We start from the raw sequence: 12,340 nt of genomic DNA, 5'->3' as shown, positions 1-12,340 counted from the left end.
CTAGAACATTTATATTCTTAGTCAACAACCTTACAACCAACAGTTAGGATACATTTAAGGCCTTGCAATCATCAACTATTACTCAGAGAAACAAGTTGACTTCTGGGTCAAACAGAAATCAGATCATGTTTGCCTACAGTAACAGTTCCATCTGTGCTGTATAAATTACAGGATGAAAGACTTATTTGTAGGCTGTGACAAGAGTCAATGTCCTTCCCTGAACCAAGTCTCCTTGGAATAATTTAAGAGGATAAGATAAACCAGTCAGGGTAATATCAAGGTTTCCTTATCTTAAAGATGTCTGTCCGTCTATGGAGTGACAGGATATGATCAGAAGACACATGTATCTTCAATTATAGAAGACATACCAGAACTCTTAATATTTCAGAGAGGTTTGATATGCAGAAATGTTCGCGGTGGATTAATGTTCGCGGTTTTCGCGGCGACCGCTTCACCGCGAATTTAAAACCACCACGAATATTTTTCCATAACAGTAAGAGACTACAGTGCATGGTGCTACCGCGAAATTAAAACCACCGCAAAAAGTCCATTTTCCCGCTACCGCAAAATTAAATCCCCGCGAACTTAAATGCATTTACAGTATCTTCAAACACTTGTTAATGTCAAGGAAAAGGCAGGACATATTTTCCTGCTGTAACAGTTTCATTTGTATATTTAATGATGGGTTGATACACATCTTCATGAGTAGTGACAAGGGTCAATGTCCTCCAAAGGAAGCCTTCTTGGAATGATTTAAGGGGATAAGATAAACCATTAAGGGTGGTATCAAGGTAAGCTGGGCCTTATCCTAAATATATCATCTGTCAGTGGGTCTTACTGCTGAGTCCCTATAAGTCCCACGTGGCAGTAGATATCAGATAGGACTAACAGTGGTGGTGACAGATGTGATGGTAGGGGGTAGGATATCTCAGGATTTATCAATCAAATCTACTGGGGTTGTTGACCTCTTTGTGTGTCAATATAAAGGTGAGGTTACTGAACTTTGTGTGTGTCATTCAGAGCAAGTAAATTGTAGACTGTGACGTTTTTATGATCGGTTGTTATTCCCTTGAGTGTCTCCTGGCCTTGGCTAGTCCAGGTGCAAGGTTTAAATGTTTGGAAGTGTGGTTTAGTGTGGTGGAGGTCAACACTCAAGTTACATACTGGTAGATGTTTTGCGAGGCAGTCTAGCTGTGAACTTAAAACCACAGCGAACATTTTTCCTATGCATTATATATATATATTGCACTACCGTGAACTTAAAGCCACCGTGAACACTCCACTTTCCTGCTAGCTCGAAATTAAATCCCCCCCGTTTACAGTAGTAAGAACAGGGTAGCTGAGATATGCACTGGTAGACTGTATGACATAGCTTTGACAACAGATATGTTTAGAATTACACATCAGAATACAACAGTTCTGGACATTAAGATAAGTAGACACGGTACTTAAGTAGTATGGTTTCTTAGCATTTTGTGGTTCCGTGCCGTTAACAGGAAATCCAGATGAAGCGTCAGGCTCTAGACGCCTTCAAGGAGACCATCAGCATCTTCGAGGAGCAGGCCAAGTCTCACGAGAGATACCACTCGGAGGTCAAGGGTCAGGAGTACAAAAAGTGAGTCTCTCTGACATTGTGCATTCTTACATTGTGTAAATAGATAAAGGTAACTGTATGAACTTTGAAAAAAGTCAATTTTCACAAGAGTTGAGTATTCATATTTGGAATAAAACTTTTTTTATGGATGATTGAAAAATCTTTATTTGCAATATGGTAGTCACATGTATCAATGAATAAGTAGGTAACATGTACATCAAAGGCTAAAGATGAAATATCAATACCTGTCGGGAGAAACACATCAGGCATATAAAGCTGTAGTACCACTGAATCCATTTTTTACATGCCTCCTCCCTCTTTTTGACACTAGTGTATACAAATGGGTTTGTTTTAACATAGGAAATGTCAGAGAGATGTGACTGAACATAACATTTCTTTCCAGAGATTGAGTGACTCTTTTGCGTTTCTAATCACTTTTTTTCGATCTTCATTTAACCTTGATACATCTTTTGCTAACAGGATCATGGAGAACTACGAGAACCTGAAGTCTCGGTTGAACGAGATCATCGAGAGCAGCAAACAGCTGGAGCTGGACCTGAAGCTGCAGACGGAGGGCAACCGGAACCTGGACCGCGAGATGAACAGCATCAAACCGGACATCATCCAGCTGCGCAAGATCCGCGACCAGTACGTCATGTGGCTCGGACACAAGGGCGTCAAGCAGGACAAGATCAACGAGTGGCTCAAGGCTTCGTACGACGGACACGGCGGAGACACGACGTAAGTCATTGTCTGGATCCGCTGGTCTCGGCAAAAATGAACAAGGTTCTTCTTATCACATAGACGCAACAATATGCAGTTATCTGATACGGTGGCTGTTGATGATTAATCAGTCTGACAGCAAAAATAGGATACATGGAAGAAGAGCCCTGTATGATTTGTAAGTTTAACCTTTAGCCACTAGAGTAGCCAATTCATTCCTGGGTTAGGAGGAAGAAGGTTAAAGTGCAGAGCTGTACAGTAGTCACATCTGTATTCAGCAAAGATCACATGGCCGGTTTTATTTATCGATTGTGCTTTTCCTCGCAGGGCACCGAACTTTAATGAGGAGGCTCTCCCGCACCACGATGAGTCACTGTGGTTCCTTCCCGACTGTTCGCGGGTGCACGCTGAAAGCTTGTTGGACGGCAAGCCTGAAGGGACCTTCCTAGTGCGCAAGAGCAGCCAACAGAACAACTATGCCTTGTCCATTGTGTAAGTACAATACTTTGTCTTATAGGACAGAAGGAGCCATATGTAAAAAAAAAAAGGAAAATAACAAAAGTCACAAATGGTTGCGGTGTTATGTCAGTGCAGACATTATGATTTTGCTGAAATTGCACTTCTACAGCTGCCAATGGTAGAGACTCTACTAGTAGAATTTCCACTCCTGCTAGATTGCATCATATACCCTAACAATAACATACTATATCTATATGTGTCATATTACATATATCAAGTATGCTGACAGTTTTTCTGATAGTTGCATTTGATTTGGACAGTGGGACGTTTGAAAAGTAATTGTCCAAGTGGGTTTCTCTGTTCACGTTTTAATCTTTGCTGTGTCCCATTACAGAGCGGAGGAAGGGGCAGCGCGACACTGCGTCATCTACAACTCAGCAACCGGGTACGGGTTTGCCGAACCCTACAACCTGTACGCCTCACTCAAGGACCTGGTGCTACACTACCAACAGAACTCACTGTACGAACACAACGACTCGCTCAACACCACCCTGGCGTACCCGGTGTACGGGCCTCCCCCGCCCGACCTCCCGCAGCGGTGACGAGACTTTACCGTGCTCGCTACGATTCGCAAAGGTGCTGTCTATCAAGGGCTGTACTGTAACTGTGACGTTAACAACAACACCACAGCCGATAGTCTTGGGGAACATCGACGTCCTCTCCTAGTGAAAATATTAACTGATGAACACAACTTTGGTCATGGCAAGATTACTTTAACATTTGAATGCCATAGCTTGAAGCAAAGAGATATCTAGATACAAGAACAAATAGTTTCTTTTGGTCCAATCAGGTATGTTTGCAGGAGTGATTCAGTAATTTTTTAAGTTTTGCTGAAAACGTACTGCATAATCACTGCCAGTGTTTAAATTTGTTCGCAAATTGTATCCCCTTTTGATGCATTTATTTCAATTTTTATGTTTGTTTGTTTGTTTGATAGACCCTTGTCAATACATCCTAGCCTACGCTAGGTTCCCATGATGCTTTTAGTACCTGTTTGAAAAATCCTTGGCCAGCAGTGTAACTGAGACACTTCCCAATGTATCATCGAAGGACATATCAAATACTGTTGTTCACCCAGATTTTTGCCAGTGACCTTAATACTTACAATTAGTCAACGCTGTGTATCTATATGTATATAATATATATATCTAGCATTGTATGATGAGAAGACATGCAGCTTGACATGGAGAGAAAGATGTCAATGAGGAGGCCTTGTCTTAGTCTATAGGCTTGAAGTCGCCAGAAAAAAATTGTTACTTTTTACATGAATTGTTCTCAAGCATAAAAGATTCAAGGACGGTTGTTTTGATTAATGGGCGTAAGGAAGAGCTGATAGTCTAAGAAGAGGCCATCCTCGGTCGTCTTGAACAATAAGGTGCAATCTGAAGTTTCGGGAAATTCCTGGGGTTTCTGGTTCCAGGAAATCTCTGGGTTTCCCCGGTAAAAGGAAATTCCTGGGGTTTTTGGTTCCAGGAAATCTCTGGAGTTTCCCCGGAAAAGACTTCCAACATGATTCAGGGTTTATGAATGATGTTCATTAACAGTGTTTGATGCTAGCTGCGGGTACTGATGTGGGGAGGGGGGCAGACTTGACTGTTGTGTGAATAAGAACAGTTTAGACATGTACATGATACTAATGAAGAAAGCCTATGGTTTGTGAAAGTAGAATACCAGAAGTGCTGTGCAACCCATGAAACTTATCGGAGGGAAAATGCCTTGAAAGTTCCACCTTTGTTAAAGGATATCAGTATTCCTGCTACCGATCATTACTTTTGTGCAGAAACTGAGTTCTTTTTTTGTTTCCTTGATTACATTGTGTATCTCGATGGACATGCCTGAAGTTGGGGATGATGGAACTGCAAATATGAGTGTGAAGGATAGGGGGCGTCAAAAGACTTGTGAAGCTTATACTGTTTTGTAATATACTTGCCTAATTTTGTACAGATGTACCATGATTTAGAGACAGAGAAGAGATTGAGCTCACAAGACTGTGATTAATGTAAATAGAAGCATCACATGAAACTAACCAGGTTTAGGAAAGAAATTACCTTTATCTTTATGTGTTTCTCCCATTTTTCCCTGCTGTTAATTTTGCTTTGTAGATTCCACGTCTGACAAAAAAAACAGAGGTAATATTGGGAGAGTATTGCAGAGGTTGAGTCAACGATGATACTGTGATATTTTTGGTCGCACTCTACAGCTGACCCTAAGTCTTTTTGTGTACATATATAAACATTAACTTCTTTTGTAAACTTGAAATGTAATAGCTGGGATTATTGCATGGTGTGTAAAGGGAATTCATGGTGCCAATATGGCGGGCTGTCTGCCTTGCTAGCCGAATCAGCCGTATGAAAAATGAACCGGTGCCAAGCACCCATATAAAGACAGTAACACTGTTGTATCTGTGCAAATCTCCCATCTTGACAGCACAAGTCTGTAGGATTAACATCACAAAAGGCTGCCTCAAGTATAACACGTAACAGTCTTGTATCGGCGTATGCCTTTGTATTATACTGTATCGTTCATACACATTGTCTCAAATACCATGATGCGACAGGCTGACCATTTGTCCAAGGATGGGTACACAGACAGAAGTGGACGCATATCTTGTATATTGATATTACCGTAGACTGTGAACTTGAAAGTAGACTTTGAACTGAAATTTGGTGCTTTACGAATTTTTCCCACTTGTGGACAAGCTATGGACCGAATTTTTGTGGTGCTGTTGATATACAGCATACTAAATTTGTACCCAAATATCTAGAGCTGTCCAGAGCCCTGACCATACTTGGGAAAGAGTCAAAAGTTCTTTTTCTGTGTACACTTTTCTATAGATGTTCCACTATTTGATATATTGTGCCAATGGGCAATATGCACCTCCCTTGTTGTATATAAGACTTCTAACACTGGTGTTCAGTGTAGTCCGCTGAAGGATGCATTTAATGACAACCTGATATCTAGCGCAGAGACGTTTAGTTCGGTAGTGCATATATTTTGTTCCGTTTGAAATGACAGTCCAATCGAAAAACCAGAAACGATCAGGTTTGTTTTGTTGTAAAGATCTCTGCTGCTGTACTTACAATCTGTAACATTTAACAAGACTCCGATAGCATTCCAAACCAAATCACTTTTCAGGGACAGATACGACTCAAAGCTTTGTTTCCAATACGAAGGAAAATTAGACGAATGACAAACTGATTTATCCATGAGTCTTAGAGTGACGGAAAGCTGTTGGATTTTGTACCACGAATTAAGTTTGTTAATCTACTTTGTATTAAAAAAAGCAGAAATCAAGATTTTCTTTTCCAAAACAAAACATGATTCTGTGCCATCAAGGAAGATATGAAGAAAAAAAGTGGTAAAATATGAAACCATTTTGATGTGAACTCTGTGTTGCAAAATTCCAGATAACTTGTGAGTAGTACAGTGTTGGATTTTTACTAGGATGAATTGTGTCCTCTGCAATACACTCTCAGTTGGAATAAACTTGGAAGAATGACTAAAAATGAAACACGAAGTGTGTGATGTCTTCATTGGTTGTGTTGCTTTATTCATGATTAGTAGGTTATGCTTACAAAGGCCAATTAAAAATCGTCATTGGCTAGGTCAAATCAACGAGGTTTGATAAAACATCATTGGTATTATGTCCTTGGCAATGCATGTAGCTTAGTAGCTGAAAAAAAATCAAACTTTTGGTCAGAAAACAACCAGCATTAGTAGTGGAGTCCTACCAATAGCTCTGGTTATGTGCCGATTAAGTAAATGTGAAGTTAATTCTTGCTGAAGCTATAACTGTTACATAAAGTAGACCTGTTATATAGTACACAACACATAATAAAGAAACGTTGGAAAAGCATGATCCTCGGAAGGGTAAGGCGTATATCAGAAGCAGAAAGATCCAATCTGCACACGGTACAAAAGCGCCGCCTAGAGGATAAAAATATCAATGCAGATGTTACTCGCTCAGCTTCTGCAATAATGGCGTAGACTGCTAGGCGTCCCCACAGACTGGTGCAGATGACTACCAACATTTCTACATAATAAAAGAAACTGGCACGTACAAGTCTCTTTTTGCCATCTTTTGATCGAAACAAAAACTCTGAGGAACTAAGGGAGGTATTACTAAGATGGAGACGACAGCAGCAGTTAAGTTTTTGGAGCTGTCCACACCTGGCTGGTGCCACAAACGTCGTGTGCATGTACTAGACACCCGTCATCTAGATCAATGTCGGTCCATTTTAGGTGGGGTGTAGAGACACAATGCTCTCAAAATCCCCCTCATAGGTTATTTATAGCTGTGATGTTATGATTTTAGGTGGGATGTAGAGACACAATGCTCTCAAAATCCCCCTCATAGGTTATTTATAGCTGTGATGTTATGATATACATGTAGTAAGTTGATTAATTGTATCATTTCCATGACCTGGAATTGTTTTCAGACTGAAACTAGTACTTGCACTTTTCATCATTGAATTAACAAATGGGTGATTTTAGTCCAAATGATGATGTAAGGCATATAGTACTGTGTATTTAGTAAACCGGAAAAAAGGTAAAAGGTAAAAAAAAATTATACGAAATCGGATAAGGTCTCCAAGCAGATATTTAGGTGGAAGATCGTAATGCGATTGGCGGATAGACTTCTCTGACAGTTCTGTACTCCGATATATGCAGATGAACAGTGCACTAGATACCAAAAATATCAAGGGGATGTCCATATATATCTTTTAACTACTCATTATGCACAATAAGTGATGTTATCATGAATGTAGGGGGCGCTTCGACGGCCTGCCACGGTCTTGCATGGACTCCTCGAGCAGCGCCTAAAAATCTGTCATTGCCATGCCGATCTGTGTTATTGAAAGTCTTACAGGTGATTCTAAATGTGTACAAATATGTCTGGACCTGTCTGGAAACGTTTGCACTGGCTTTGAGCTCAATGTTGTATTTATTTTCCCATTTTACAAGTCGGGACTATATACCCTATGTGAGCCCAATCTGCAGTACCGCTCCCGGCCGTATCCAGAAAAGTGGCAGAGGAGACCGCAAAATTGCCAAATTTCGGTCTTTTCGGGAATGGGGAAATGGTGAAAGGCTCGCAAAGGGTTTGCATTTTTAAGACTTATTTCTCTTTGTTTTCGCAAATTTGGCCATCTGAAAACACGAATGATGAAACTGAAGAGATTTCACAAACCATACAGTGGGATATTGGGTAAAAATATGACACGTTTCCTTCCCATTTTATTGGTAGAAGCTAAGTGGTCGAGTGTATATGTGTACATGTCCTGCAAATTGTTAATTTGTGACGGGCTACCTCACCCAAATTTAAACAATGTCTTGTAAAACAATGAAGCGTAACACATATGCAATTGTTTATTTGTTTGTCTTATAATGGATGCAATTTCTGTCGAAATTATGTAAGGTGTGTGGATTACTTGTAGATGCAATATAACATTGAGCGCCGGGGGAGCCGTTTGGTGGAATCTGGGCTGAAAGGTCAGAATTAGAGAAAGAATTGTCTTCTACAAAACTACAATCACCTACTTTATGATAATAATCTAAACTGTACTCGCTTTTAACCAGTTTTATCGCATAACATAACATAATGTTATTCGTCATTTGCTTCAAAAAATTGTACTATTACGCTTGTTGGGAATGTAAAAGGATGCAATACGTGTTCTCCTGTCATGTCAGCCTTTTGCGTCACTTTATTCTGTTCTCCTCTCAGATCATTCATGCTACCCCCATCCTCGCAAATACAAAAGGCTAGCACAGGAGGCCTCTGACTTGTTAATGATGATATCCTCTGGATACTGATCAAAACTGATGCCAACAATCGCCGAAAACGATATCCACGCATTACATCATGTCTATATCAGAATACTTCATATACAGAACATGGTATAATAAATCCACCAACATTGTTCCAATGTTCCAAAGAGATTCTATCATTTCAGAAGACGATGTAACAACCTATCTTCTAAAACTCTTGTTCTTCCAGCACAGAACCCGTCAAATTGCTCTCCGGCAGTTCACACACCTACAGCAGTTTGAACGGAGGATTCGATCTATTAGATATTGATGAATAAACAAATAGAAACACTGTTGTATTTATTCAATGTCTATCTGTTTCACAAAATAGACTTTAAATTTGATTGTGGAAGCCCTTCAGATCACGACAATACAGGACATTTATACTCGACCACTTCTATTGGTAGATTGTAAAAGACACGTGTCACTTATGACATATAATCCGATGGTTTTGTTCGTGAAATGTCTTAAATATTGTCATTCTTGGTTTTAAATGGTCACATTGTTGGAAACAAAGCTAAATAAACCTCAAAGATTAAAACCCTTTACGAGCCTTTCGCCATTTCCCCATTCCCGAAAAGACCGAATTTTGGCAATTTGGCGGTCGTTTTAACGCTTTTCACGGCGCGGCCGACAGCGGTACTGCAGATTAGGCTCTCGTGGGGTATATAGTACCGGCTAATAAAAGTGTGAAAATATACACAGCGGGGGGCTAAAAGCCAGTGAATACTTTCTAGAACACGTCCAGGCATTATCCCGCACATTTAGAACAGTATTTGAGTCTTTTTAAAGCACCAATTAACACAGAATTAATCGATTTTTAGATATCACACGAAGAGCCCATGTAACGCCGTGGCCGCCCGTCAAAGCGCCCCCTACATTCATATATACATCACTTTTTGTACGTAATGGGTACGTTAGCAAAAGATATTGACATCCCCCGCTTTCCATAGAGAGGTTTGGCCTTTCATCCAACTGTTCATCCACTAAGTACGGTAAAGGGACTGTCAGAGAGTCTCAGCCGTCGACATTGCGATCTTTTACCTCAGCATCTGCTTGGAGACCTTATCGGTTTCATATGACAACTTTGGCCTTAACTTGACGTTTCTATGCTAAACATCGGCACCACATCGTGGGCTTCTCGTTATTCTTTCTGTATACTCAGCCCTGGTGCTTCACAGTCGATCAAAGGCCAGTTTCCGCACACCTCATGATCAGGTTTCACACAACACACAACTTCCGCACTTCAGCTCTGCACCTGTGACATAACATTGGGGTGAGTCTATCTTCACCATGTACAGCCTCATATCATAACAACCAATGCAATAGTGACACATACATGCATACAGGGTGACAAAGTTAGAGACGTTTACTCTATCATAATGCGTATCGTGCACGTGGGATTTTCTTCAGAAGTTGACGATTGAAAAGCTGATTAATAGCCATGGGATGTAAAACAGCCCCTCTCACCAACCCATAAAACACTAATAAACGCACCAAAATCGAAAGAAAGCGGTTAGCTAGAAGTCTCTCTCTCTCCTATCCACCCCCCTCTCTCTCACACACTTACTCACTCACTCTCTCTCTCCCATCTCTGTTTCCTCAAATAACTAGATCTATTAATGTTGATAAATAAAGAGAAACGCTGTTGCATTTATTCAATATCTTCTTGTTTCACAAAATAGAATTGAAATTTGATCTTGGTAGCCCTTGCGAATAATAGAACTTACAGGACATGTATCATCGACCACTTTTATTGATTGGTAGATTGTAAAAGACACGTGTCATTTGTGACATATAATCCCATGGTTTTTGTTCGTGAAATGTCTTATCAAATATTGTCATTCTTGATTTTAAATGGTCACCTTATTGAAAACAAAGCTAGATAAGCCTCGAAAGTTTAAACCCTTTTCGAGCCTTTTGCCATTTCCCCATTGCCGAAAAGACCGAATTTTGGCAATTTGGCGGTCGTTTTAACGCTTTTCACGGCGCGGCCGACAGCGGTACTGCAGATTAGGCTCTTATGGGGTATATCGTTCCGACTTCTAAAAGCGTAAAAATATACACGACGATTGGCTTAAAGCCGGTGAATACTTTCTAAAACAGGTCCAGATGATTTCTTGCACATTTAGGATGGTGTTTGAGGCTTTTATAAGCACCATTTAACATAGAATTAATCGATTTTTAGATCCCGCACGAGGCGCCCATGTAACGCCGTGGCCGCCCGTCGAAGCGCCCCTACATTCATGTATACATCACTCTTTGTACGTAATTAGTACGTTAAGACTATATATGGACATCACCCGCTTTCCATGGACAGGTTTGGCCTTTCACCCAACTGTCCATCCACTTAAATACAGTAAAGGGACTGTCAGAGAGTCTCAGCCGTCGACATTACGATCTTTTTAATACCTCAGCATCTGCTTGGAGACCTTATCAGTTTCATATGACAATTTTGGCCTTTTACTTGACGTTGTTTCAATGCTTAACATCGGCATCACATCGTGGGCTTCCCGTTCTTCTTCTTGTATACCCAGTCCCCGTGCTTCACAGTCGATCAAAGGCCAGTTTCCATCCACACACCTCAGGTTTCACACAACACACAACTTCCGCACTTCAGCTCTGCACCTGTAACATTGGGGTGAGTCTATTCTCACCATGTACAGCCTCCTAATACGCACTGCAATAGTGACACATACAGGGGGACAAAGTTAAAGACAATGTTAATTTACGTACACTCTTTCATTATACGTTTCATGAGATTTACTTTAGAAGTTCTTCTTCTTCTTCTGGGTACGTGTCCCGGAGCTGAAGACTCTGGGCGATTTGCTGATGATTGAAAAGCTGATTACAAAATCCTAGTTAAAACCTACCAAAGAGAAGACCACTGTTAATAAAACGGTGCTCTTACAACACTTACAGATTGAAGTTCGCTCACAACGAGCAGCTTCCGACAGCGCGAAACGTAGATGTGATCAAGGTCGACGTTTGATAAACCTCCTTGAAGTGACCCAGGTAGCTCACCACATTTTAGCATGTTACTTCTGTATTGGATAAACCAGCATAGATGTATGGCCGCCGACAGGGAGTATTGCTTTGGGTAGGATTAACTACAACAATGTTATCGATAAGCTTAAGGTGTTGCCATGGGGTGCAAAACAGCCCCTCTCCACACCCATAAAACACTGATAAATGCACCAAAATTGGGGGCTTGTTCTCCCTCGCTTAGCTCTTTTGATCTCTCTCTCACACACACACACACACACACACACACACTCTCTCTCTCTTGCTTTCACACACTCTATGATACATGCACTCTCTCTCTCTCTCTCTCTCTCTTGCTCTCATACAAACTCGCAGTCTCTCTGAGTCTCTCTTTCTCTCTCGTCTCTGTTTCCTCAAATGACTGGTGAATGACAAGTGTTGTTTTCTTTCCCATCAATCAAAAGTACAAAGACTGGCTTTACTTTTTTTACTACATTCCATCGGCTTAGCCCTTTTTATGTTGGACATTATAATATTCTGGAGACAAAATCCCCAATCATATCATCCATCAAGTCAGAACAAAGCGAGTCTGTTCAGTCAGATGTGTTGTTTTGAGAATTAGACTGTTATTCAGCCTGAGCATCATCCTCTGTAGTTTCACGCTCTCTTTTTTCTGTGAGTAAGCCAATTGTATCTACGGATGTGGTACCC

The 12,340-nt window shown here is 40.7% G+C and overlaps 1 protein-coding gene across 8 annotated transcripts in view; it reads left to right on the top strand.

The window, feature by feature from the left end:
- LOC118432571 (phosphatidylinositol 3-kinase regulatory subunit alpha-like) overlaps nt 1–6,347 on the top strand; it is a 47,059-nt gene extending 40,712 nt beyond the window's left edge. For all 8 annotated transcript variants that reach the window (XM_035844195.1, XM_035844193.1, XM_035844197.1 and 5 more), the window contains 4 exons: nt 1,497–1,615; nt 2,075–2,335; nt 2,645–2,809; nt 3,171–6,347. In XM_035844195.1, coding sequence (XP_035700088.1) covers nt 1,497–1,615; nt 2,075–2,335; nt 2,645–2,809; nt 3,171–3,378 — 753 coding nt within the window. In that variant the 3' untranslated portion in view covers nt 3,379–6,347. The remainder of the gene's footprint in view (nt 1–1,496; nt 1,616–2,074; nt 2,336–2,644; nt 2,810–3,170) is intronic.
- Nucleotides 6,348–12,340: the final 5,993 nt, after the last annotated feature.

The sequence above is a fragment of the Branchiostoma floridae genome, chromosome 15, assembly GCF_000003815.2.
Source record: "Branchiostoma floridae strain S238N-H82 chromosome 15, Bfl_VNyyK, whole genome shotgun sequence".
Taxonomy (NCBI): Eukaryota; Metazoa; Chordata; class Leptocardii; order Amphioxiformes; family Branchiostomatidae; genus Branchiostoma; species Branchiostoma floridae.
The sequence above is the reverse complement of the archived record's forward strand: the minus strand, read 5'-3'. Positions and strand labels throughout refer to the sequence as shown.